Source organism: Rhineura floridana, chromosome 2 (assembly GCF_030035675.1).
Source record: "Rhineura floridana isolate rRhiFlo1 chromosome 2, rRhiFlo1.hap2, whole genome shotgun sequence".
Classification (NCBI taxonomy): Eukaryota; Metazoa; Chordata; class Lepidosauria; order Squamata; family Rhineuridae; genus Rhineura; species Rhineura floridana.
The window spans coordinates 210,547,992-210,575,913 of NC_084481.1; the positions used below are offsets into that span (position 1 = coordinate 210,547,992).

Consider the following 27,922-nt stretch of genomic DNA (forward strand, 5'->3'; position numbering starts at 1 on the left):
TTTTAGGTTGTTTGCTCACTGCTGACTTCATTTAAAAAAACACATTTTAAAATCCTTGTTGAGAGTATGTACAGCACAATCCTAAGCCTGTATACTTAGAAGTAAGTTGAGTAAGACTTGAACTCTCATAAACACACTTGTAATTGCAGCCTTCAAGTCCAGAGGGGCACCAAGTTGTCAGCACTCTCCATGCAGACTTGAGTGCTGGAAGTGTATTTCCCTCATGCTGTAATTGTTGACCATTCAGAACCTAAGAACATAAGAAGAGCCTGCTGGATCAGGCCAGTGGCCCATCTAGTCCAGCATCCTGTTCTCACAGTGGCCAACCAGGTGCCTGGGGGAAGCCCGCAAGCAGGACCCGAGTGCAAGAACACTCTCCCCTCCTGAGGCTTCCGGCAACTGGTTTTCAGAAGCATGCTGCCTCTGACTAGGGTGGCACAGCACAGCCATCACGGCTAGTAGCCATTGATAGCCCTGTCCTCCATGAATTTGTCTAATCTTCTTTTAAAGCCATCCAAGCTGGTGGCCATTACTGCATCTTGTGGGAGCAAATTCCATAGTTTAACTATGCGCTGAGTAAAGAAGTACTTCCTTTTGTCTGTCCTGAATCTTCCAACATTCAGCTTCTTTGAATGTCCACGAGTTCTAGTATTATGAGAGAGGGAGAAGAACTTTTCTCTATCCACTTTCTCAAGGCCATGCATAATTTTATACACTTCTATCATGTCTCCTCTGACCCGCCTTTTCTCTAAACTAAAAAGCCCCAAATGCTGCAACCTTTCCTCGTAAGGGAGTCGCTCCATCCCCTTGATCATTCTGGTTGCCCTCTTCTGAACCTTTTCCAAGTCTATAATATCCTTTTTGAGATGAGGCGACCAGAACTGTACACAGTATTCCAAATGATCTAATCTGCATGCAAAAGCCCATTTCTTCACATGGATTGCCCTTTCTGGAGAAAGGCAGTTACAGCAAATGATAGATACTTTCCAACATTTTCAATTTGGAAGATGAAATACAAATTCTAAATAATGTTAGCTTTTGTGCTTCCAAAAGAACAATAATGCTTTTTGATGATCTTACAATGAATAACCACACCAATTCTTAATTAGAAAACTTCAAAATGAAAAATGAATTTGAAACATCAAAGGTAGCAATCATAAACGTTTTGGATTCATGACCCTATTGGGCGATTTTGAAGGAGGGAGAAGAGCTGTTATGCATGGCTAAATTACTGATTAGTGGAAGTACTGTTCTGGGGAAAAAGCTTTGTGGAGCCAGACTTTCTTAGCATCCTACCAGATTACATTGTACATGCTCAGAGGCTTCTTGTAGCACCATATCAGCAAAGGTAACTTCTGTCTACAGTAGGACCCCACTTCTCGGCGCCCTGCTTTTCGGAGTTCTGCTAATACAGCACCAGCGGGGCGATCAGTTGGAGGGGGGGCTGGAGCTCCCTGCACTCCAGCTGATCATGCCAGAGGAGGGGAAGATCAGCTGTAGCACGCTAAATCTGATCTTCTGGCACGATCAGACTCCCCCGCTTGAGCTAATCGCACCCGAGGAGGGGAAGATCTTCTCCTCCTCGGGTGCAATCAGCGGATTAGGTTCCAGACCCCTGCACTACAGCTGATCCGCTTTTTGATGGTTTTCAGTTTTTGGCAGGGGTCTGGAACCTAACCTGCCGTATGAGTGGGGCCCTACTGTACATACAACATAGGCTCAGTATTACTGAGTAAGTCTGTTAAGTTTACAATCAAGAGCAGTTCTACTAAAGACACAATCTGCCCCCAGATTCCAGTTACTGTGGAATTCAGCAAAACCTGTAGCATAAACTCAGTGAACTACTGGGCCTAATCCAAGGGGTTAGTACTAGTGTGCAAACCTTAAATGGCTTGGGACCCAAGTACTTCAAAGAGCACCTCCTCCAATATCAACCATCTCAGGCCTTAAAATTGGCAGGGAAGGTCTTTTGGTGGTGGTAGGTTCTACCCGGTAGGCGCTGACCTGTGACGGGCCCATCTCGGCAGCTCTTCCCCATTTATGGACTGCCCTCCTTGGTGAAGTGTGTCTCCCTCTTGATTAATATTCAAAACAAATTTAAAAACATTCCTATTCACCCAGACAGCTGGTGGATGAAATATACTGTTCCTAGCAACCATGAAATTATTAGCTGTGAGGGTATTTGGCTGTTCTAAAATGTTTAAAAACTCTTTGCTGTTTGCTAGCCTGTACTCCCAAGGGTGGAAGGGCGGGATAGAAATCAAATAAATAATAAATAAAATAAATCCTCACGTATAAGAACAAGATAAAATTTTAAGCGTCACTTTAAAAAATCACTACTTACTTCTCAATGTGGATTTCAAGTGCTGTTCCACTTTTAGAGTTATCTGGCACATGTTCAATTCTCAGGACAGTGTCTAAAAAAGTGACTTTCACTCTTCTTAAAACTACACGGAAGAAAGAAAAATTAGAAGGAGGGGTCACATACAAATATGAAGACGAAACACAAGATATGGCATTCAGTTATGCAGTTATCTATTGCCTATACCAATAGAAGGAATTAACATAAAGTTCAATGAGCCTTCTTCCTCTCCCTAGGTACACATATAAAAAGCGTGAAGGCCCAGAAAAAAAATTAAAAAAATTTTTTGGAAGAAAATTATTTTTGGGGGGCAAGGAAAACAGAAAAATTAGGAAAAAATCCCCCCCATATTTTTTTCTGGACCTCTACAAACATACGGATCACCTGCACTATTCATCATGTAGAAGGAGTAGGTTGTATGTGCATCCTTGAACTACCCAGCCCTTATTTTCCTCCTCAGGGCAGAAGTAAATTGTGGAAACAGCACTGGGGAGAAGAGGGACTACTGAACCATTATAGGGAACATACATACTGGCTTCCCCTTCTCAATAATAACTGGTGCACCATGGTCCATGCATGAAGACCTGGGAATGAGGGAAAGAGAGCGCATTCTGCCCTACAGCAATTCCCTTTGTGGGTCCAGCAAGACTCACTTATTACTATATCATGGCCCACATCTTAAGAGTTGACTATTGTTACCATTGAATAGGAATTTCTTATAACCCAAGTATGCTGCTTGGTTTTGCGTCTGAAATGAATTAATTTAATCAAACAATGGCAGCTTTTCATGCTGTCAGATTCCTAGGATAAAGTTGTAAGACCTTGGCTGACCCAGTTAGCATTACAAAAAATATCTTGATATACTGCTTTGCAGTTTATAGAGTCAATAGTACCTGTTTCAATTGTTTCAGCAAACTTTTCAAGCCCTTCAAATGGCTGGGACCCTTCTCCTTGTTCATCTGTCAGTTTCTGGCTAAGGCATTCTTTTGCAAGTTGCATACTACTAGTCATAAAGCTTGACCAATACATAGGTTCTGAACCAGAAGCTAGAAAAGAAGAGACGTGTCTCAGATGTTTTGTCATAAACAGTCTTCAGCAAATGTACAGCCATAACCAAAATACATGCATGCAGGGAAAAATCAGAAGTACAAAATTTAGAGACTTTCAAAAGGTCTTTGCACCAAGTAGCAGGCATGAATTCTTTCCAAATCTGTCTCCCCTTAACTTCTGAAATGTCTCAGTAACTGTTATTTTACACAGCCACCTGCTCATGTGTTGACTCCATGCTTGCCATCTCTTTCACTGCTTTCTCCTTTCTGGATTAACACAGATGTGGAACACAAGAGTTCAGAAAAAAGCATTGAGGACTGGAATGGAGTAGGAAGGAAAACTGTAGGTATACATCTAGCTTGAACTCACAGTGCATGGGCACTGCATGTGTTGCCCACCTATGGCAAAAGCAGCAAAACATATGCAGACCATTCTTTGTGTAAATGTGTAATCCTGATAACAATATTAATAGGTGTGCATGCAGAAAACACAAAGCAGTTGATTTCAATTATATTGGAAATCTCAAAGGAAAAAGTGGTCTAGAGCAGGGATTCCCAAACTGACATATCCACATTAAATATTCACATTGATTTTAACTGTACTTTTATTGCTTCTTTTATTTCTTATATTGTATTTCAATTTGAATTCTATGGAATGCAAATTGTAATACAATAAAATACAATATAAGAAATAAAAGAATAATAATAAGATGCAATTAAAAACCACACAGAATCCACAGTGCATTACAATGGCTACAACAGGCAGAAAAATCATGAAATGGTCCACCAAGACCATCAGCAATTTTCAAGTGTTCCATGGGGGGAAAAGTTTGGAACTATTGGTCTACAGCCTCCCGTAAGGTTTCTCACTTGGTAAGCATATATGGTCTGTGAATAAAAAGCAGGAATTGTCTTCAGACATGCAAACTGTGGCTCATGAGGGAGATGTGGATACACAAAGATAAACCAAGTATGCACTTTTCATATATTCTGGGTCCTGATCATAAATCTGACTGTGCAGCTGAAGACAGGCTTGGATCAACAGAACACTATGAGGACTAACATTTTTAGCAAGAAACTAAATGTCAGGTGCAAGTCCATACAAATATACCCAGCTGCTATGACTAAGAAGTGTGTGTGGCAATAGTCCAAAATTGTTTTCACTGAGATATGCAAAACTGTTCATCACTCCTACTGTGTGATATGCTTTGCCCTTCTCTTACAAACCTGCAGCATTTCAGATGTTGCTGAACTACAGATTCCATCATCCCCAACCACTGGCCATGCTGGCTAGGGTCAATGGAGGTTGGTAATCCAGCATCATCTAAAAGGTCACAGGTTTCCTACCCCAGCCTACGGATTTGGGATTCAAAAATACTGTTGGCTGGATTGGGGCCAAAATATTTTGCAAATTGTGCGCAGTATTCAACTAACTTTTTGAACTAGACTTAGCACCAGCACAATGAGGCTTCCCCCTCCTCCCTGCACACACGCCCCGTGCTATCACAAAGTCTGCTGTGGAGGGTTGGGGAAAACCCCAAAACAGATTTCAGGGGTGTGCAGGGGGGAAAGGGGAGATGGTTCTGTTATAAAAGGGGAAAAAATTGCTCTGATGGAACACTCTACTTAGTGCTACGTTGAATACAATCCTATATCTTTGAACTGTGGGTGGGACCCACAACAGAAGCATCAGCCTCTCCCCAAGAAAGTCATAATCTGCTTCTTTATCATGTGATTAAGAATAGGCTACCCTGCTGCTTCAGAGAGATCAGCACTCACTGTGCGAGTATTATTCCACTAATATTCCACTAATCATAAATTAAGCAGACACTGACAAAAATGAATGAGTCAATGATATTTTTAACCTACTTAGTCGGGGTCTTGGCTTGAAGACCATCTCTAAGCCCTTCACTTCCAGTGCACAGTTATCTTGAAGTAAAGAACCCCAGGGAACGGATAGAGAAATTGACTGAATAAATCCTTCAGTGACTTCCAGGGGAGCATCTGCTGACTCTAAAATCTCATTAAGACTCTAAAGAAAGGAGAAAAAGAAGAAGAAAACCCAGAATTAATCTGCATATTACATAAGCAGTTCAATTTCTGTTGACACCTATGACATTTTATATCAAAAATAATTAAACTTCCCTTCATAACTGAATGTGAAATTAAGAACAAATGTTTCATTCTTAATTTCTAGATAATTTCTGAATTACAGATCTGTGATTTTGGTGCAAATGGGAGTATGTTTACATATATTATATAATATTATATAATATAGATATAATATAGATAAATAATTTTGTGGTGGCTCTCTACTACTGCCATAATCACATAAATTATTTCAAGGGTTACAAGAAACCATTAAATTTCAATTGTGGAAGTGGGGGGGGGTAATGTAGCAGGCAAAATGATTGTAGAAAAGCTTTATCACAATAAGCTAAACAATTAAATTTCACATAATGCCCATTTTACACTTGTGACAACTGAAGAAAAATAATTTGTGTTTATTTAATCACATTAATTATTCTGCTCATCAGTTCTAAAATGTCCTAGGAAATGATTGGCAAAAATACATTTTCAAATGTTAAACACAAAAGAAATGCAATCCTGTAGAAATGAAGAATTCTTTAACTCAAACCATTCTTGATTCACCAAGATAATAAATTCTGAGAGCAAAAGATATATGCATTAGGGATAGAATTATGAAGTCCCGGGGGGGGGGGGAACCTGGAAAAATTCAGGAAAAAAAACCATTCCCCCCCCTGAGGTTACCAGAAAAATTCAGGAAAACGTTTTCCCCCAATTTTTCATGTTTTTTTCTAGGCATTCACATCTCTAGTTACGGGTAATGTAAAATGAGCAGTTAATGTGCCTAACAACCGACCACTGTGCACATTCATCAGGCCTCATGGAAAATGTGCACATGAGTCCCTGAAGAGGGAACTGTGCACATTTTCTGGTCAATATACATAATCTCCAACAGGACTTAGGGAATGTGCATATATCAACTGCATCTGTACATTCTCTGGCCTGGGCAGATTACGTGCACATTCTCCATGAGGCCTGGTGAGTGTGCATAATGTACACTTTGGAAAATGTGCACAAAGTAGCATACAATCGGGAAAACCCAACACAGACAGGAGAAAAATATTTTAGCCAACATTATAAAGAAAATCCACTATCAATAAAGCATTGAATCACAAATTTACAAGGAAAGTAGCCTATACAACAGCTGGTGAAAGCAAACCTAAATAAAAAAAAGTCAGTAATTAAAATAGACTATAAAGTATGAAGCATTAACAGCCAAAAATGTCAAATGCTTTTAACAGCACAGTCAAACAGCATGGATTTGGCCCTGTGTCTAAACAGCAGTGGAAATGCCAGGTGAACTGGTTTACAGAAGATATACTGTAATGGAACAGGGAGGTGCCACCACAGAAAAGACCCTCTGTTCTGCATGCATGTGACTTATCTCTGAAGTCCAGGAAAAACCACTACTTTGCCTTGAAGCAAAGTGAGAGCCAGTGAAGATATCTTAATACTCTGATGCCAGCAAATCCCAGTTAACAATTTGGCCACAATATTTTAAATGCATTTAAGTTTCCAGACGCTATTTAAATGCAGCCTATTTAAATTACACTGCAGTAATCCAACCAAAATATTACCAAAGAATGGATAACAGTGATGAATATATTATTATGATCCAGGGAAGACTTCTTTTGGAGTAGTTTCCTAGCCATCTCCTGCAAGACTGCTGGGCCCACCTTCACTCTTGCTCTCCCAAGTAAACATTCACAATCTCCCAGACCTAACAGCTACTCCCACATGTTTAACATCAGTAACCAAGATAGGCAGGCAACAGCAAACAGAGGCAAGGATCAAGCATAGAGGTGACATTTGCACCTTTCCAAGCACCCTATCCACTAGCAAATCTGGCTTGATGGAATACTAGAATATACTGGCATTTGCACTGCTTCTTAAGATGATGTCCGAGTCTGAGCAGACATGAGTGATAAACAGAAAAATGCAATGGTCTCATCAGGCGACTTCTTCAGGTTGAAGAAGGCTCCTTGCCACTTGGAACAGTTTCCCTAGATTTATTTATTTATTTATTGCATTTATATACTGCCTCATAGCCGAAAATCTCTGGGTGGTTTACAACAATTAAAAACATTAAAAACAAGTATACAAATTTAAAACCATACCAAATTAAAACCCATAAAAACCGATAGGCAAGTTAAAAACTCCCATGAGACCTAGCCACCATGACCAATGGTCAAGGATCCTAGGAGTTGTAGGCTGAGACATCTGGAGGGCACCAGGGAAAGTTAAGGCACAAGTAGCCAACATGGTGCCCTTCAGACTTTTGTACTACTATTCCCATCAGCCCCAGCCAGAACAGCAAAATTTAGAGCTGCTGGGAGTTACAGTCTACAACATCTAGAAGGCAACATACTGGCCACCCTTGAGTTAATGCAAGTAAACTTAAGCTTGAAGCCTGCTCCTGATCTCACCATCCATAGAGTTATGGGGGTACTATTATATGAGCAAAAGTATTATTTAATTCTCAGTAACGCAGATTATGAACAAACCTAAAAATACATCTGGTACCTACCAATATTTCCCCTTTCAATTTCACAGCTGTATCACAGTCCAGAAAGTATGGAATTTTAATTCAGATTATTGTTTTCTAGAAAAGTCCTTTCCCATCTGTACCATTTAGTTCAGGCTATATGCTCTCAGGAAAGTAACTGTACTATCTCTCACTCCTGTATGCATATCAGCACACTCGAGTATTTACATAGCATTAATATGTCAAATGGCAGCAACAGTCTGCTCACAAAACAAGTATCAAGGATTGGGAATTTAAACACTGAATACGCAGGTTCCAGCCTCAGCATTGTTTCACAATACAATGAAACAAACAGCAGGTCTTATAGTAACTGCCAGCAAAGTTTCAAGCAAAACCTGTTGGTGGCAACTCCTACCAGCGATCTCTTCAGGTAGTCTGGGTCAAAATAATGTGATCACAATGTTTAGTCCACTGATGTTAATGCCTCTACAGGTACTTCAAACAGAGATGGAAAACCAACAAAGAAACAAGACTATAACATCAATGAGTGGCTGTCTAATGTCACAATGAAAATTATCCAACTAAACTATCATAGTAGACATAGACAGGGGGCTGTAGAGAGATAAATTGAGATGCAGCAGATGATACAGAAGGTAACCAGTAAGTAATCCATCCCTCCCTGATTCACATGCTGCTAGTTCAATTTTATGTCTCAGTTGGGGGTGACTTCTGGCATGAAAAATAGCTAGCTCAGAGCTGAACAATGTCTTTAAAACAATGTGATCTTTCTTTTCTGCCAATCAGCACATAAAAATAGGTATAGTAATTTTTTTTTTCTAGCACATGTTGCTGAAGCAAGCAAGCACTGGGGTGTCCACTAAACGATATTTAAATAAAAACATTCAGAACCAACCTATCTGCTATAAAAACTTCACTGTGTCAGAGGGTCATATGAGAACAACAATTATACTGACAAAATTCGTTTTATCCAAATAATTGCTCTCACACCGTTTATACACTCTATAAAAATTGTTTTCAGGATTCACAGCTAGATGGTGTTCTTAGAACATATGAAAAATAGAACAAAATAATTTTAGTAGAACATAGTATATAATTAATCATCTTCAATTCATAAATTCAATACCAGTTGCTGGAAACCACAGGAAGAGAGAGTGCTGTTGCACTCAGGTCCTGCTTGTGGGCTTCCCACAGCCATCTGGTTAGCCACTGTGAGAACTGGATGCTGGATGAGATGGGCCACTGGATGACCCAGCAGGCTCTTCTTATGTTCTTACAAAGAAAAAAAGTGCACACAACTGGTCTCCAGACTTCCTGGAGAGAAACAGAGCATTCTCTTTTCTAAAAAATATATATCTCATTTAAACAAAAAAATTCTGTAATGTAACAAAATAATTTATTCTTACAAAATCTATTCAAAATGTCATTCTTGAGCAAACTAATTGAATACAACAAAAGCATAGGAGAGGAAGAGTGATATGGAAGACTGGATTGATCTCATGTCAACATGCAAGAATGTGCAGTATCAGAAAAAGTGCATACATACCCTGACACTTAACACAGTAGAGAATATATAGTTTCTAGAAATACCTGCCTCCTCCCCCCAATGTCTGACTAGAACAGAGGCCAGAAATTGCTGGCAAATACAGACTTGACCCCACAACCCTCCAATGCTTCAACCGCCATACCAGATTTCTATAGTGTCATACAGTACAATGACTAAGCAAGACTTCCACTAAACGCAAATTTATTAAGGAAGTTACTGCCACAAACATACAAGTATACCATTCCAATAATCCCAACACTGTGCCCTCTGATGAATTCATGTAAAAGTAAATACGTAAACTTTCCAAGCCCTTGGTGAGCAAAATATGTACTTCCACAACCATTTTCTTTTATTAGACTTGTTTGAAAGAATTGCTCCTTGGGTCAAAGAAATAAAACATGTCAAAATGAGTTTTGTAGCCCATGCTATTATTATTATTACTACTACAAGCTCTAACTTCAACAGGGCTCTCTCAGATGAAGCATCTTTAAGATTACAGGCAAGTATACTTAAGATTACAGTCTGAATAGGACAGATGACTTTCAGCAAGAGAGGCAGTTATTTCCCTTCTCTCTCCTGAATTTTCCTTTCCCCTACCACCTGATCAAAACTCTCCAAATGTTGCTGAACTAAGATCAGCCACAACCAGCATGACCAATGGCCAGGGCTGATGGGAGTTGAAGTCTAACAACATCTGAAGGACACCAGGATGGGGAACTTCAGTGGGAATTTGATCATGGTTATTGGAGTGGATAGGAAGAAGCATTTAAGTTGTGAACCCAAGCACTTGGAAGTGAAATGCGACATTCACACGTAAACATGTGTACAGCTGCCAGCTTTGATCAGCCCCAAACTGCTTCTCTTCAAAGTACTCTATTGTTGTAGCAGACAGGAATCAAAATACAGGAAGCTTAAACAGCTGGCTGGGCATACCTGTCAAAGTGAAAAGAGGCCCCTGGACATTAGGGGGATAGCAAACTCTACTGATAGGACCAAGGCAGGCGAAAAGACATAAGAGTTACCACTTACCCATTTATCTAGGGGCACCTGTGCCAAGGAGCCAGTGCCTTGATAAAGATCTAGGGTAAGCTGTTCCAAGCTGAGCTTCTCCTGAAGGAAATGGCCCAGGTACCTCTGTAGCAGGTACCTGCAAGCCCTCTTCTTGATGGACTCTGAGAAGGGCCAAGGCATGATGGCAAGGAGTGATGTGCGAGTCTATAAGAAAAAGGCTGGAATCCCGACACAGGGATTGAGGTGTGGGGGTGGACGATGACAGATCGAGCCCCCCGAAGAGATGGGATTTGCGAGAAAGGTAAGGGAACGGCGATGTGGGTCGGAATGGAGATAAGAAAAGAACAACGGATTTAAGGCTCTGATGAAGCTGTCAAGAGAACGGGAGAAGGGATGGCAGGAGGCTCGGCTAGGGCAGATGTTATTAAATGGGGCGTGAAGAAAGCGGTGTCGTCGGGGCTGCTTGCGCTGAAGAGGTAAGAAAAGTGATGGGGAAGGAAAGACTGGCTATTGGGGGGAGGAAGAAAAGAAGGGGGACTGTTGGGGGTGGCTGGGCCTCCGTCGGTCCACCAGACTCTCCTCTCCACAATTCTTATTCAAGGCTGTCCAGGAAAGCGACAAATCCTAAGATCCTTGAGGGAACTTCCACAGAGGTAATAAGGACCGGTTCCATCACGCCTCGCCGCCCCGACCGGAGCCTCAAGCAGCATCCGCCATCTTCTCAGCGCAACCCCCTCTCATTGGAGGGAGAAAAGGGGCGGACCTTACTGAGGTACACCAACCATGAGGGTCTCTCTTTTTCTTTCCCCTCCCTTGTTGCCTCGGTCTGGTCCTACTGAGCTCGAGAGGCCCCGTCGCGACGACTGTTGCTCCCCGCCCTCTTTCCTCGCGTAGTAGAATCTTGGCTGTTGTTGTGCTCACTTGGCTCCTCCTACGGGTCGTCGCACGCTCCGGGGGACGTCACCTCCACGACAAAGTATCGTCATCATCCCCGCGCTGAAACAGAAACATAGGGGCGGGGCAAAGGAGGCGGAAATCCCAGGAGAGTTTTTCCTCTTAGCAAGCATAGTAGTAACTTGCGGTTACAGTTTGAACCCGGCATGAGGGACAGGCGCGTTCGCCAGGATGGGCGGGGTTATTTTCCTGTATGGAAATACCTTTTCTGTATTTCATTGCAATTTGCTGGTCTCATTGTTTTTGTGTTTGTGTTTTAAATAGAGTTTAAAAATTACTTTTTAAAAAAATGAAATGGTGATTCATAACAGTATTAATTTAAGTAATGTGGATATTTTCAATAACATAAATATTTGTATATACATAGCCCTACATAGTATCAGTATTATTAAACATTTGTCACCTAATACAAAACGTATCTAGGTGACATACACAATTGAAAGTAGCCATCAAGTTTAACAGTAAAATAGTATCCATCACCCCCTTTTAAAAAATGCAGAGAGAAAATCAGGAATAAGAATTATTGTGTTTTGAAGGATTATTATAATTCCTTAAAAGACTTAGAGAAGAGGTATGTCTTAAGCTGATGCTGAAAGAATGTTAGTGATGGGGCCACGTAGCCTCACTGGGGAGAGCACTGGGGGAGAGGGGTAACCAAAAATGTCCTCTACCTTGTTATCTGCCCTCTCAGATGACAAAATCAGGGTTCAGGTATTTTCAAATTGGGAGAGGCATTCCCTTAGGCCTGAGATCATAGAATAGTAAAGTTAGAAAGGTCTATTATTAGTTCCTCTCTATTCGGCACTGGTTAGGCCTCATCTTAAGTACTGCAGCCAGTTTTGGGCACAGCACTTCAAGAAGCATGCAGACAAAACTGGAACAGGTTCAGAGGAGGGCAACAAGGATGATCAGGGGACGGGAAACAAAGCCCTATGAGGAGAGACTGAAAGAACTGGGCATGTTTAGCCTGGAGAAGACTGAGGGGAGATACATGATAGCACTCTTCAAGTACTTTAAAGGTTGCCACACAGAGGGCCAGGATCTTTTCTTGATCATCCCAGAGTGCAGGACACATAATAATGGGCTCAAGTTGCAGGAAGCCAGATTTTGCTGCACATCAGGAAAGACTTCCTAACTGTTAGAACCAATTACCTAGGTACATGGTGGGCTCTCGAACGCTGGAGGCATTCAAGAGGCAAATGGAAAGCCACCTGTCAGGTATGCTTTAATTTGGATTCCTGCATTGATCAGGGAGTTGGACTCGATGGCCTTATAAGCTCCTTCCGACTCTATGATTCTATAAGGCTATTGAGGCCAACCCCCTACTCAATGCAGGAATCCAACTTAAAGCATACCCGATAGGTGCCTGTCCAGCTGCCTCTTGAATGCCTCCAGTGTTTGAGAGCCTATCGCCTCCATAGGTGGAGATGGTGAACCTTTTTCAAGATTGAGGGCCATATTACCATCTGGGCAATTTTTCAGGGGCCAAATGTCAGTGGTGGGTGGAGCCAGAGATGAAAGTGGGTGAGACAACAAATAAAACATCACCTTTGTACAGTAGACTAGTAAATGGTTAATACATACACATTCTACTCTATCCTCTGTATAGGCGAGCAAAAGTCACTACAGTATCCATATTTATTTTTATTTATTATTTTATTTATATCCCGGCAGGAGTCCAGGGCGGCAAACAAAAGCACTATGGGCAGTGTTTAAGTACGCATTCCAGCCAGACAAAACAAAACAAAACTCAACGAACTAGCTGGAGAGGCCAGGAGTTTTGCCACATGTGCACTAGATCCTTGGGGTCCTTCATGGTACATTGTATTTTATATTCTTGTGACCTACCCTGGGACCTTCTGGTGCAGGGCAGGTGGTGGTAATAATAATAAATTATAGCTTTCATATTATTATGGTGTTTCCAACTATTTATAGCCATTAATATTACTGACATAATAAGATCCAACCCAATAAGTTTCAGTTAATTTGAGGAAGGTGAAACTATAATTCTGAGGCATACTTAAATGACAGAAGGGCAGGGTGTACAAGTAGAACATAATGCTGAGAGAGGCAGAATATAGATTTATATCCCACCCTTCTTCATAGTAGGAGCCCAGGGCGACAAACAAAAGCATTAAAAACACTTTAAATCATAAAAACAGACTTTAAAATATATTACAACAAAACATCCTTATTAAAACAAAACATCTTTTTAAAAGCTTTAAAAACATATTAGAAAGCAATCTAAAAGTGTATGTTACAATACAAAGCATGTATTTATTTGATGTATGTAAAATAAACGGGAGGGTCTCCCCTGCTCCCTCTGTGGCCCTGCCTCCTGCTTGCTTTGCGTGGGCCATCCAACCCCGGCAGGTTCAATCGAGAACCGGAAGTGTTGGCGTCGTTTTTCTTCAGTCTGTGACTGCTTTGGCCCTTCACGGTCGTTGGCGGCCGAGGCACATGACGGAGGAGAGTCGTGGGAAGGGGATCGAGCGGGAGGAGGGAAAAGAGAGCGGAGGACCGCGAAGGCGGCTGGTCCTAGCACCTGAGAGGGGAGACGGGCGTCGGTGAGGGGAGGACTTCACACTATAGTGACAATTAAGGGCGCGCTGGCTTTGGCACGTACGGGGGTGGGGGAAGAATCGAAGAGGGATGGATTAGGGTAGGTACGTCGATTGTGGTGGTGTTATTTTTATTATTTATTAAAATTAGTAGAGCTGCCCATCGATAACTATCCCCTGGTAGTATCGTGTCGACTTGCCTCGAGGTGTGGATGGGCGCTGTGCCATATGGGAGGACAGGAGTTGAAGGACTCGGGGGGGGGATTAGCGTTGCCAACTGACCCAAAAGACCAACCTGCTTTGCTTCATCGATTTGAAGGCACATAACACACACAGATACCCGAAAATAGCAGCAGGCGAAGCTCTGCGCAGCGTGGAAAGAAACGTGATCGCTTGCCTGTGCGTCCTCAGGCTGCTGTTAAAAGCACAGCTGCAGCGCCAGGCTGAAAAGTTGACAACCCTTAGGAGCGTACCCCTTCATCGGAACTAGCCCCTATTCTGTTCAGTGGGACGTGCTTCTCTGTGGGTCGTAGGATTGCGGCGTTCTTATCTTTGGGGAAGGGAGGCTGAAAAGCACCGTGGGTGCTTTGAGAAGGAGGGATCTTGATTTTATTAATTTTTTTCTTGGACGGTGCCAAAGAATGCCAGGCCTTTAATAGTATCAGGAAAATAGTTTGGTGCCCTTTGGGGGGGGTGTCTGCCTGGGTGGATGTGGAATGTATCCTGTTATATGCTGTGTAAATTCGTTTAGACTACTTAGGCATAAACTTGTCTAAAATAAACGGAAATTAAATTTGTTTGAGATGGATGGGGTGGGGGAGGAGAGGCGTGTCAGCTGGGGAAGGCTGGCGAGTAAGTGGGATGAATTGGACAAGGGGGAAGAAAGCCGTTCGTTAGGTTGGCCTACATGGGGCAGGCGGAGGTACTCAGATGATAGAGGATGACTTTGGGCAGGAAGAAGGGTGGCTTGATGCAAGTTGAGTAGATAGTTGGCAGATTTCCTTTCTCGGAATCAATAGGCTTACCAAACCTGTTCCCTTCTCCAAGAATCTTGCCTTAAGTTTTCTGGAGTGATGGTGGTTTGCAATTAGCAATGTCTGGCAATGCAGCCAAAGCTGAAGAGGAGGCGGAAGAGCAAGAAGAAACGTGTGGTGTTAATTTGTAGAGAAGTGTGAAATGTAAGGCAGAAAGAGGAGAGTTAGATATAAAGTACCATACATTGAAGGCACTGAGTGTGATAGAGTTCAGAACTTCTGGGTTTTGCTTTCTCATTTTAGACAAAATAATAATGAGAAACACCTGTTTATCTGGGCTCACTCCTCAATTTAATCTTTCTGGCTTGATTAGAAACCATGGGTTTTTTTAAAGTGTTGTCTTGCAACTTGTCTATACTATTTATGTGCATTATATTTGTAGTATGAATGGCATCCCAGAGGGCTATGGTGATACGATTATTTTCATTTTTATCAACTTCTTAAGATTCATATTGAAAGCTCAGTTTCTTTAAAACACAAAACTAAATTGCCCTTTGACAAGTACTAAGCTTTTGTGTGTTTGCATTAATTGATTCTACCTTTCTGTTATTTAACCCTCTATGATTATTGCTTGCATGGTAGTATTAATCTAGAGCTCATTAACACAAAGCTACATGGTTGGAATAATCATAGAGTTGGAAGGAGCTTATAAGGCCATCAGGTCCAACCCCCTGTTAAATGCAGAAATCTAAATTAAAGTATACCCAGGTGGCTGTCCAGGGGCCTTTTGAATGCCTCCAGTACTAGAGAGCCCACCACCTCCCTAGGTAATTGGTTCCATTGTTGTACCACTCTAACATTTAGCAAGTTTTCCTGATGTTGCGTCGAAATCTGGCTTCCTGCAACATGAGCCCATTATTTCATGTCCTGCACTGGGATGACCAAGAAGAGATGCTGGCCCTCTGTGTGGCAACCTTTCAAGCACTTGAAAAGTGCTACCATATCTTCCCTCTTTCCAATTCTTTCAGTCTCTCCTTATAGGGCTTTGTTTCAAGACCCCCAGTCATCCTTATTGCCCTCCTCTGAACTTGTTCCAGTTTGTCTGCATCCTTGAAAGTGTGGTGTCCAGAAGTGGACGCAGTACTCCAGATGAGGCCTAACCAGTGCTGAATAGTAGGGAACCAATACTTCATGCGATTTGGAAACTGTACTTCTGTTAATGCCGCCTAAAATAGCATTTGCCTTTTTTGCAGCCACATTACACTCTTGGCTCATATTCAGCTTGTGATCAACAATCCTAAGATCCTTCTCACATGTAGTTTTTCTGAGCCAAGTATTCCCCATCTTATAACTGTATATTTGGTTTCTTTTTCCTAGGTGTAGAAATTTGCAGTTATGCCTGTTAAATTTCATTCTGTTGTTTTCAGCCCAGTCCTCCGGCCTATCAAAATCACTTTGAATTTTGTTTGTCTTCCAAAGTATTAGCTAATCCTCCCAATTTTGTATCATCTACAAATCTGATAAGCCTTCCCTGCACCTCCTCATCCAGTCAGTGATAAAAATGTGGAAGAGCACTGGGTCCAGGACTGATTCCTATGGTACCCCGCTGGTTACCTCCCCTCAGTTTGAGTAGGAACTATTGATAAGCACTCTTTGAGTACAATTCTGGAGCCAACTGTGGATCCCCCTGACAGTTGTTCCATCCAGCCCACGTTTAGCTAGCTTGCTAATCAGAATATCATGGGGCACTTTGTCAAAAGCTTTGCTGAAGTTGAGATATATTATGTACACAGCATTCCCAGTGTATGAGGGAGGTTACCCGATCACAAAATGAGATAAGATTAGTCTGGCAGGATTTTTTCTTGATAAATCCATGTTGGTTTTTAATAATCACTGTGTTGTTTTCAAGGTGCTTACAGACTGACTGGTTTATAATCTGCTCCATAATTTCCCCAGGGATCAATGTCAGGCTGACTGGCCTGTAGTGGGATCCCAAGTTGCAAAGATTAGACAGTGGTTCTGAGAATTCTTCAGCCAGTTCCTTCAATACTCTAGGATACAGTTCATCAGGCCTTGGAGATTTAAACTTGTTCAGAGTGTAGGTATTCCTTGACCATTTGTCTATCAACCTCAAGCTGCATTCCTGCTCATTCAACTTCACATCTGCCAGGAGGGTTGTAGACTCTCTTTTGGGAGAAAACTGAGCCAAAGTAGGAATTGAGCACTTCTGCCTTTTCTTTGTCATCTGTTATCATTTTGCCATCCTCATTAAGTAGCTGTACCACCATTTCTTTTCCCTGTCTTTTACTATGGATGTACCTGAAGAAAGATTTTTTGTTTCTTTTGGCATCTCTCACTAACCTCAGCTCATTCTCAGCTTTAGCCTTCCTGATGCCATCCCTGCAATTCTATGCTACCTGTCTGTACTCTTCCTTTACGGCCTGTCTTTCATTCCACTTTCTGTATGTGTCCTTCTTTGTTTTCATCTCATCTCTAAGCTTTCTGGGAAGCCACATTGGCTTCTTTTGCTGTCTTCCACCTTTTTTCCTTGATGGAATTGTTTGCCATTGTTCCTTTAGAATTTCCTTTTTTAGAAACTCCCACCTATCTTGGACTGCTTTTCTCATCAGGATCGCTTGCCATGGAACTTTACTTACCATTGTTCTGAGTTTATTAAAATTGGCTTTCCTGAAGTCCAGGGTACATGTATGGCTACTCTCAGCTTTTGCTTCCTTTAAAATCAAGAACTCAAGTATAGTGTGGTCACTTTTCCCTAGAATTCCCGTAACTGCCACTTCATTCACCAAATCATCTCTATTGGTTAGAATCAAATCAAGGATAGCTGATCCTCTAGTTCCTTCCACCACTTTCCGAAGGAAAATGTTGTCTCCAACACAAGTCAGGTATTTCTTGGGGGAGCTGTTTGGCAGAATTTGTCTCTCAATATATACTGCGGTAATTGAAGTCCCCCGTTACTACTATATCATGCCTCCTCGAAACATTGGTAACTTGCTTTGCAAAAGTTTCATCCTTGTCTTCTCCTTGATTTGGTGGTAAATTCCAACCACCATGTTCCTTTTATTCCTTGCTCCATTTATTTTAATCCAGATACTCTTGGTGGGGCTGCCAAATTCATCCTCCTGTATTTCTGTGCAGGGACATATATTTTTAACATACAGCACGACTCCGTCTCCCTTTCTATCCCTTCTGTTCTTTTTAAACAAGTTATATCCGTCAGTCATTGTATTCTAGTAATGGGAGTCATCCCACCAAGTTTCAGTTATACCTATCAAGTCATATTTACTCTCTTTTATTAAGAGTTCCAGTTCATCCTGTGTTTCCCATAGCCTGGGCATTAGTACACAGACGTTGAAGACGATGTGATTAACGGCCTGACTTCTTTCCTACATTTTTATAAAGACTATTACTGGGCACCATTAGAACCATTCCCTCAGTACTTCTTACTGTGTACGAGCCTTTGTTGGTCGTTACCACCAGGTTTGTCTCCCTCCCCCTTAGGATTCAGTTTAAAGCTCTCTTGATGAATTTTCTCCATGCTGTGGCCAAACATATTCTTCCCAGTCCTTGTGAGGTGCCACCCAGCACTTGCCAGCAATCCATCTTCCAGTAAGGGTATCCTGTGGTCCCAGAACCCAAATCTCTCATGTCGGCACCACCTTTGTAGCCAGTCATTCACCTGGAGTATTTTTCTTTCCCTTTCCACTCCTCTTCTAAGTACCAGAAGGATGTACGAGAAAACTATCTGGGCCTCAAAGTCCTTAAGTTTCCTTCCTAGAGCTTCAAAATCTTACGTGATTTCTTCTTAGCTCTGCTTGGCGGTATCATTCGTTTCCACATGGATGAGAAGAAAAGGATATCTGTCAGCAGGCTTTATGAGCGATGGCAACCCTTCCGTCACATCTCTAAATCTGTCCTTCAAGGAGGCAACTTACCTGACGAGTCCATGAATCTTCTCAGCATACTTGGGTTTCAATCCCCCACAGTAGGGAGTCTCCCATTACTACTCTTCTTGTTATGGGGCATGGTGTTATTGCATCTGCTTGACAGAGCTTCAGCCTCTTGCTTGCTGTCATGTGGGGTCTCCTGTAATTCTTCCCTTGCAGGCCATCCTCTAGTCTCATCCTCAGGTGCCTGGAAGCGGTTCCATAGTTCCCCCGGTGAAAGGTGTCTTCTAGCTCTTCTGCTCTGGTCACCCTGTTCCACCCAGTTTCCTCCACTTCATTGTTGCTCTCCACAAGTTTCCTCTTCTGCTGCAACATGCTGTTGTTCTTCCACCTCCTGTACTTCTCTTTGCTGTTGTTCCAGCATTCTATCTAAGAACTTTTCAGTGTGGCCACCCACCATTCCAGCCCCTCACTTTTTCTTCTGCAAAACTCCTGTTAGCTCTCACTGTTCACTTGCTCTCTGAGAACTGGCTCACTTGTATATCCTCTGGACCAGCTGATGCAGCTCCCTCTGCTCTGCATGGTTAGGAGTCAGGAAACAGAATTACCATACAATACTTGCACTTCCTGTATTGAAATTCACTTTCTTTAAACACCTCTCCAATATATTCCCTCTTGAGACTCAAGATCATTTATCTATGTATGCATTTCACTATTGCATTTATATCCCACCTCTTCTCCAAGAAGCTCAAGGTGGTTTACATGGCTCTCCCCCTCTTCATTTTATCCTCACAACAATCCTGTGAGGTAGGTTAGGCTCAGAGGCTTTTACTAGCCCAAAGTCACCCAATAAGCTCCATGTCAGAGGGGGGATTTGAATCCAGGTTGTAGTCCAACACTCTAACCACTTTGGAGATTTTTTTCGGGGGGCAGGGGGAATCACTGCTATCAGCAGTTGAGTGTGCCATTTACCTGGAATAGATAATTTTTCAGTTACACTTGTGGTATGGGACACCCTTCCTGATGTGATCCAACAGTTCCCCAGGTGAAATATTTAAAATGTCTGGAAACTTCTTTTTCTCTGAAGACTTCTGTCTTTGCTAAATTTGCTGAGTTTAATTATATTAACTTGCAATGTAATTCTTAAATTCTGTGGTTTGTAACAAACTACTTTGAGGGCCTTACCTTATGGAAGAAAATAAATAAAATGATAGATTCATCAAATACAGTGTTAGCCATTTGGCCCTCTTAAGCCTAATAATCAGTTTGGATCCGAAATACTGTGGTAAAAGAACCGATGTTTTTGAGGGGTCTGTGTGCTGATGTTTCAGATGTTGGACTACCAGAATCCCTTTGTCGTTGCTTTATTGTAGAATCTTTTAGCATGCATTTTGTTAAAAAGCCTGATATGCAAAAGTTTCAATACCTTCATTTGGTAATAGGAAAAAAAAGTTTATTTTCATTTTTTGTGTATTGGTATGATACTAGATAAGTGGGTTGTGCTGCTCTTGTGCTTCTTAACAACTGATTGATGATTAAAGCGCATTAACAACTTAAAACTCCCAGTATGCATAAGCATTTATATTCCTGTGTGTAGTTCTGAATATTTCTTTATTTTAACATTTGTGCTGTGTGCAGAATGGAGATGGACTACAATCCCATGGACTTATCCAATAACACAGAGGTTGAAGACAATTCTGAATGCAAGGATTTTGAAGGAACAGACGTGAAGGACATGAGAGTAGAAGCGGAAGCTGTTGTGAATGATGTCTTGTTTGCTGTGAGCAACATGTTTGTCTCTAAAAGCCTCCCATGTGCAGAAGATGTGGCGTACATCAATGTGGAAACTAGGGAAAGGAACAGATATTGCCTAGAGCTCACAGAAGCAGGACTTAGGGTAATTCTTCCTTTTGTGAAGTATTTTATGAAAGAAATGTTTGTCAAAGGCCACTTGGTATACATTTTTACAAAAGTAGCCCACTTCATTTTTATTGTATTTTTGGCATCAACTGTTTGAGAATGTTTACAAGTATGTAGAAGGTACTGGCAAATCTGCTGTTGCTATTTTTGATTACCAGAAAAGCTCTTTGGATTTTAGAGCTGATGGAGCAGCCAGTTTTGACTGTCCTGTCTTCTCATAGGGTTTCTAAACATTTTTTTAAACTCGGTAGGCATCCTGTGCCTTTGGCTACCTGAATGGCCAAAATACATCACATAAGGCTTTCTCTGACACATTTTGTTCATGGTGGGAAGTCCCTAAATCTTGAATTTCTGTTAATTGGGCAGCTGTTCAGTATCAGATGCCCTTTCAGAAAAAAGCTGCTATCTTTAGTCTGCCTAGGTAATACTTCCGTTTTCCACGTATTGTTTTGAAAAAGTCTGCATTTAATACATCATTTCAGTTTTTAATTATGGATGACAATCTTGCAACTCTTGTACCTCTAATTATATAGAAAGGAGAAATGCTTAGCAGGTGCAGCTTGTTGGATTATGATGCTGCGGCTTGAACAGCTGCATCTGCCAGAATACCTGTCAGTGCAACTATTAAATGAACATGAACTTTAATGTTGAAAGCTGTAATTTAAAGCAGGGTTGGGGAACCTGTGACCCTACAGTCTCCAGTTCACATCAGGCCCAGCCAACATGGCCGGCAGTCAGGGGTGATGAGAGTTGTAGGCCTCTGGGTACTGTTGGACTACAAGTGACCATCCCTGATTAAGAAAATGAATGTAACCTCTTTCTCTGGTGATCTGCAGCTTTAAATTAAGGAGAACAAAATAGCTGTCAACATGATGATCACATATGAAGAAAAGTGTGAAATTTCCCTATGCAATCAAGCTGTAGGCAGCCTTTTCTCCATCAAAGGAGAAAAGTGGAGTGTAACTGCAGTCAAATACACTCCTATTCATGTACAATGAATATTAACTGTTAATTAAACTTCCAGTCATAAGACAAGTCTTTTCCTGGTACCATAATTGTATATTATTGGTGTGACCCCTCAAACATATATGGGATTCTTGATTCCCTGACATTGCTTTTTAATATGAAGTATAAAAACACACTGCACAAGTCATTAGATACCTTTCATGTATAATGTGACTTCAGTACAAATTGTAAATAGTTCTTGAGATTCTAAGATCTTGATCTACTTTTTAAGAGCCATAGAAAGACAACTCACTAGAACTGTGCTTAGCATACTAATCTGTTTAGGTTTTTTATCCACATATTTATAGTGCACTGAATCACTTTTAATTTCTGATGTATGTTACTCTGTCTTCTGCAGGTGGTTGGCTATGCTTTTGACCAGGTGGATGATAGTGTACAAAATCCCTATCATGAGACGGTCTACTCTTTGTTGGACTCGGTTAGCCCAGCATATCGAGAAGCTTTTGGAAATGCGTTGCTACAAAGATTAGAAGCTTTGAAAAGTGATGGGCAGTCATGATTGAATTTGCAATCAAAACAGGCTTTAGCAAAAAGTTACTGCTGGTTCTAAATTGGTTGTACTGAGAACTGATGGCAAAAGAATGAATTTTCTTAACTTGCATTCTTTGCTTTCAAATTCCTAGCTCCATGACTTTCAGTGACACCAACTTGTAAATTGATACTGTGGTTCTGAGTAAGTTATCCAATTTATTTTTAAGATGACATAGTGACATATACATTTACTGTTCTTGGTTAAACTTTCCTTTGTATAGTTAAAAAAATAACAATGTTCTAGAGTTTTGGTCTCTTTGATAATTAACTTTAATTACAACAGTTGGTATATCTCTAACAATTTTTGTACCTATTCAGAATTTACACAGTAGTGTTTCATGAATAACCTGGTTTTAACCAAACCAAATATTATTTGCCATAGCTAATTTAATAAAATGGATTTTGTTTCACTGAAAAGAGTTACATTCAGCTTAATTTCTTGTGCGTGGATTTAGCAATTCTCTAGCTCATTTATTAGGAAAGTATGATGAGATGCTATTAAATAAAACATCTCTTAGGCTATGATCCACACATATGTTAAGTTAGTACTTATCAGTAACCATACAACAGTGTTCAGTATTTGGTGTACTCTGAGGGTAGCAAGCTTTGAATGCTAAACAAAAGATACACTGTTGGCATAATGAATGTATTCAAGTGAAATACAAATGGGATAAGCACAGTGACGAGGAAATAAAAAGCCACATTCTTCATAAAGCACTATCCTGCATTGCTTTTGCTAAAACTGTATTCATGTTGTGTAAAGAAAACTATTTGCAATTGCTTTGAATGTTTATATAATGTACAGTAAGTATATCTAAAAGTATTTTTGATTCCTTGTTTGCTATACTACAGTTATTGAGTATTTCTGCAAAGCCTCAACCGTGTTGTATCCTCTTCTAGTTAACTTAAAATGAAATCCTGGTGCATTGTATGGATATAAAACCAAAGATTGAAATTGGTATTTGAATAGGGGGGAAAACAGGTGGTATTAAGTACAAAATTAGTTAACTTCCAATGTTTCTGTAATTTCAGTATGTTTTGCTTGGGAGAAAGGTGTGTTTTTAAAAATAAAGCTATAGTGAAGCATCTTGCGAGATAATACTAACAATTTTTTTAATTCTCAAAGAGCGTGAACTTACACAAACTTTAGCTCCTTGATGGGTGTAAATATACATTTTATATGCTTGACTCTACTTGAGTGGTGCTGTTTTATCTTGTTGAGAAGTTATTCTATAATTTGCTGACATAAGGACCTATAGTACAAACTCATGTTTTGAAACATTGAATGTTACCTTTTGCTTTATCCACATGTAGAGTACTTGATTAAAATGTGCATTTCATGTTCTAAGAAAACTGGGTAAGGGTGCACTCTCACTCTGAATTTGCGGCATGGAAGTTAGGAAAATACATGAAGTGAATGTACTTTGCCCATTTTATCTGTGCTTCCTTGAGAATAATGCAGCCATGTTTATTTTGGAGGTTATACACTTAAATAAAACAACAATCTACATAATGTGTGCATAATTTTTTTAATAAAACAATGGATTTATAATAGAGGCCTCCAAATGAGAGATTTTAGATTTCTGCACTAAATTCCCAGGTTTTGTTGACTTTAGTACCTACAGTATCAGAGACAAATGGTTTGCCTTACTTATATATAATAGGAAGTTTTTAACTGTATGGTTTCCCCCATATGTATTTAAAGCTGTTATATGTCCTTTGGGGCAGGAGGAGGATGTATTTTGTGCCTACACAATTCATCACAGGTGCCTTGTAAGTGAGGGATGGGGAAAATGTTTTCAGCCCAAGGACCTAATTCCTTCATGGGCAACCTGCTGGGGGCTGCATGCCAATGGTGGGTGGGGCCAGAGGCAAAAGTGGACAGAACAACTACAGATAACACTTTGTGTGGTAGGCTGAATTCTGGCCACACCAAGTCAGAAGTTCCTGCACATCCACACACACTTCTCAGGGAAGCAAGACCAGAGACGTTGTCGCAGCTCAAGGACACATTCCAGCCAGGCAAAAGCATTTGAGAAGGGCATACTGAGGAGTGTGGCATATGTAGGTATCACAGCCGGGGGACAGTCCCAAGGACATAGATTTGGAGGGCCACATTTGGCCCCTGCATCTGAGGTTTGCCATCCCTGCGCTATGTGATGGAGGGGTAGGTTCTTGACCAGAGGCACAAATTAGGGCAACTTGAACTTGGGAAATTCTGGATTCTGACAGTGGTGCCAGGCATGAGTCTGGCATGAGGTTCCAACTGAAACAAGTGGAAAAAGTGCATCTTGCATATCATTGACTTTCAAAGGTATCCCATCTGGTGGCAGCTAAGGAGTTAAAAAGCAAATTATCAACATTCTCATTTAATTTTGTAAACATTTGTGCATATAACTATCAGAAAAAAGGAAATACCTTCAAAAAACTGGCTAGAGCTAAGCTGATATTGGAATCAATTGGACCTGAGGGAACTAATTTAAAGCTCTGCTCAACTATGAAGCCCACACCATGGCTTTTGTTTGGTCATTATCTAATCTTTTTCACAGGGTGGTTGATGGAAGTATAAAATAACACCACGTTGAGGAGAGCCTGGCTGGGAGTCCATAGTCTGTGAGTTCAAATTCCTGCTTGTGTCTCCTGGGTGTAAAGGACCAGCTAAAAATCACCCCCACAGTAAGTGGCTCGGGTTACGTGCCCTGCCACCTGTGCAGCCGTGGGCAAGCTGCATAGTCCCAAGGGGCCCAGTTGTCCCCCAGCTGGCAGTTACGGAAAAGGAAGGGGCTGGCTTGTGCAGCTGTGGCAAGCTGAGTAGGCCCTAGCCAGCTGGGGAGGACTAGCCTCAGAGGGAGGCAATGGTAAACCCTCGCTGAATACCACTTACCATGAAATCCTTAGTCATAAGGTCGCCATAAGTCGGGATCGACTTGAAGGCAGTCCATTTCCATTTTTTCCCCACAAGCTCCTTGGAGGAAGGATAGGACAAAATGTGATAAAACAAAGTCTTGTGAAGTAGTTTTGAAATGTCCTAAAAGCTAATAGAGGCTTTTATTAGAGAGGATGATCATGGTTACTAAGGCTAACCTCACTTCCATGGTACTAAACCCTATTAAGTGGAAGCAGATGATTACAACTGAGGGCGACGGGGTGAGGTAGCCTTAGGAACCCCTAAGGTTGGCAGAAGTTCCAGTATAGTCCATTATCCAGGGCTGTGGAGTCGGAAGCAATTCTGGGTGGAGTGGAAGTCGGTAGAAATGTACTGACTCCGACTTCAAAATAAAATTAATATTTTAATATTAATATTAATTTATTAATATACATTTGCCATTTATGAAGGAGTCGGAGTCAGAAAGTAGAAAAACAGAGGAGTTGGAGTCAGACAGAAAAATAGAGCAGTCGGAGTCGAAGGTTTGACACACCGACTCCACAGCCCTGCCATTATCCCATATATTGCTAGTTGTTTTTGAGAAAGAGGCTTGCAACAGCCCTACAATGCCAGCAGCTCATACGTTTTGGAATGTATGCTACATATGTGTTTATAGGCCCATCCCGGGAAGCGACATATACATACATTTTTAATTTACAGATTTGGTTCGCTTATGCCTGCTGTTCCTCCAAAGAGCTCAAGGCTCCCCCCGCCCCTTCCCCTCACAACAACCCTCTCATGGTTAGGCTGAAAGATTGTTAACTGCTGTACATTTCACCTCCACCCCTCAAGAATCCTGGAGATGTTAGTTTGTGAAGGATACTGTGAATTGTAGCTCTGCAAGGGGCAAACTATAGTTCCCAGCCCGGGATATTTTGGGGAAGTAATGCGCTTTAAATGTAATAGTGTGTCTGCCGCGGAGTCATCCAGAGCGCTTCATAAGTGAGTGGAGATCTGAATCGGTGCAAGGCGCGTGTATGTGTGTGTGGCAGTTTTGGATTTCCACACGCAAATCTCTCATTCATAACCGCCCTTCCAGTTGCAATAAATTTTAACCTGCTTCCTCCCCCGACCCGCATCCTCAGGACCGCGCTCAGTTTAAGTGAAAAGTGTGTGCAGAAGCCTCTCTCCATCAGTTTGCGTGCAGCCACGATCGGGTTTTCAAGGTCTGAACACTGATGTACTTTGTTTTAACAACCAAAGAAATAAACAGTGAACTAAAATTAGCAGAAACACCCGCGTTGGTGCTGCCCTTCTGTTTCTAGGCGGCAGCAGCGGCAAAACTACCCAAATGACAGAAACCGAGGCTTAACTCCTGCGTCTTTCCCCTCACCCCTGCCTTTATTTTCTATGAGCAATTGTTATTTTTTTCCAAAGGGGTGACAACCAAAAACACGGTCCAAACCAACTTGAAAGCTGGGCACGAACATGCGAGTCCACGTCATAGTGCCTATATCTATGTTCTTCGCGGGGTAATTTGCATTGGCCACGCCTCCTCCGGAGAAGACACGCCCGCTTCTCGCATGAGCCGGGCCCAGAGGCCTAGCTCGCCAGCTTCCTTCTTAACTCCGCCCTCTCCGTTTTTGGTTTTCGCCGTGAGGTCCCTCTGTCGCCACCTTCGCCTCCTTTTCCCTGCGCGTGGCTTGGTTGCTTAGCAACCGCTTGGCTTTCCTGTCAACCGCAGCCATGTCGGAGGAAGAAGAGGCGGTGGCGGAGGCTGAGGAGATTATTCGGAGCCAGAGAATCTTTCTGAACCACTTGGATACCTACGGCGGTAGCAACATTGGGAGGGTGAGGACTGGGTAGAGGTGGATAGTCAACCACAGCCAAATACTGTATTTCAGTTGTTCCCAAATTCCCTCCCCTGTCCGCAACGGACCACTTGAAAATTGCTGAGGGGTTTTCTGCCTGGTGTAGCATTTGTAATATGCTGTGTGTGCTACATGCTGTATGATTTGTATTTGCATTTTTATTGCTTTTTATTTCTATTGTATGTTATTGTATAACGGTGTGAATTCCATGGAATTCGAATTGTAATACAATAAAATATGCAGTACATAATTATAAGACAATAAAATATAAGAAATAAAAGAAGCGCTAAATTACAATTAGACATCAATATGAATGTTTAATGGATGTGCCACCTTCCATCTTCAACCACAAATTCACAGAAAAGCTGCAGGAGGAGAGGAAGGAAAAGGGGATCAGACAAGCTCATAGCTCCCTGCAGCATGTTGCCATCGCAACACACCATGGTTTGTTATGCCTGAACAAGAACAATACTGAAACAGGACATTGTTTACCATGATTATATCAATATAAATAGAATTCTCTTTCACTATCTCACCAACCATTTCTCATACACTTTAAGTATCTAGCTAGCTGTATTGTTGGAGCCTCTCTGGAAGAAATATCGGAAGAAGAGGAAGAAGAAGATGAAGGCAGATCAGTAGTTGAAGTTTCACCTCCGAAACCAAAAGAAGGAATATTCCAAGTAGTGGGAACTCTTTCACAGGCAAATAGTACAAAACCAGATTTTGCTGTGGAAGTGTATAGAGTGAGTACT

At 41.5% G+C, this 27,922-nt stretch overlaps 3 protein-coding genes across 11 annotated transcripts in view; 2 read left to right on the plus strand and 1 right to left on the minus strand.

The window, feature by feature from the left end:
- Positions 1-11,564, minus strand: part of ATG2B (autophagy related 2B) — a 60,755-nt gene extending 49,191 nt beyond the window's left edge. For all 3 annotated transcript variants that reach the window (XM_061612072.1, XM_061612073.1, XM_061612071.1), the window contains exons 1-4: positions 10,578-11,564; positions 5,281-5,443; positions 3,256-3,408; positions 2,345-2,447 (exon numbers count right to left, since the gene is read on the minus strand). In XM_061612072.1, coding sequence (XP_061468056.1) covers positions 2,345-2,447; positions 3,256-3,408; positions 5,281-5,443; positions 10,578-10,739 — 581 coding nt within the window. In that variant the 5' untranslated portion in view covers positions 10,740-11,564. The remainder of the gene's footprint in view (positions 1-2,344; positions 2,448-3,255; positions 3,409-5,280; positions 5,444-10,577) is intronic.
- On the plus strand, positions 11,421-23,943 carry GSKIP (GSK3B interacting protein). Of its 6 annotated transcripts, none has more exons than XM_061612075.1 (3): positions 11,421-11,704; positions 20,592-20,850; positions 22,237-23,943. In XM_061612075.1, exons 1-3 carry the CDS (start codon positions 11,685-11,687, stop codon positions 22,396-22,398), a joined length of 441 nt encoding a protein of 146 aa, XP_061468059.1. In that variant the 5' UTR covers positions 11,421-11,684; the 3' UTR covers positions 22,399-23,943. The 6 variants fall into 6 exon arrangements, with proteins under 6 accessions (XP_061468059.1, XP_061468058.1, XP_061468061.1 ...); XM_061612074.1 differs by lacking the exon at positions 11,421-11,704 and adding an exon at positions 13,900-14,080; XM_061612077.1 differs by lacking the exon at positions 11,421-11,704 and adding an exon at positions 13,994-14,179.
- A 2,952-nt stretch (positions 23,944-26,895) lies between these two features.
- Positions 26,896-27,922, plus strand: part of AK7 (adenylate kinase 7) — an 83,867-nt gene continuing 82,840 nt past the window's right edge. For both annotated transcript variants that reach the window (XM_061612081.1, XM_061612082.1), the window contains exons 1-2: positions 26,896-27,147; positions 27,728-27,913. In XM_061612081.1, the coding sequence (XP_061468065.1) occupies positions 27,043-27,147; positions 27,728-27,913 (291 nt within the window). In that variant the 5' untranslated portion in view covers positions 26,896-27,042. The remainder of the gene's footprint in view (positions 27,148-27,727; positions 27,914-27,922) is intronic.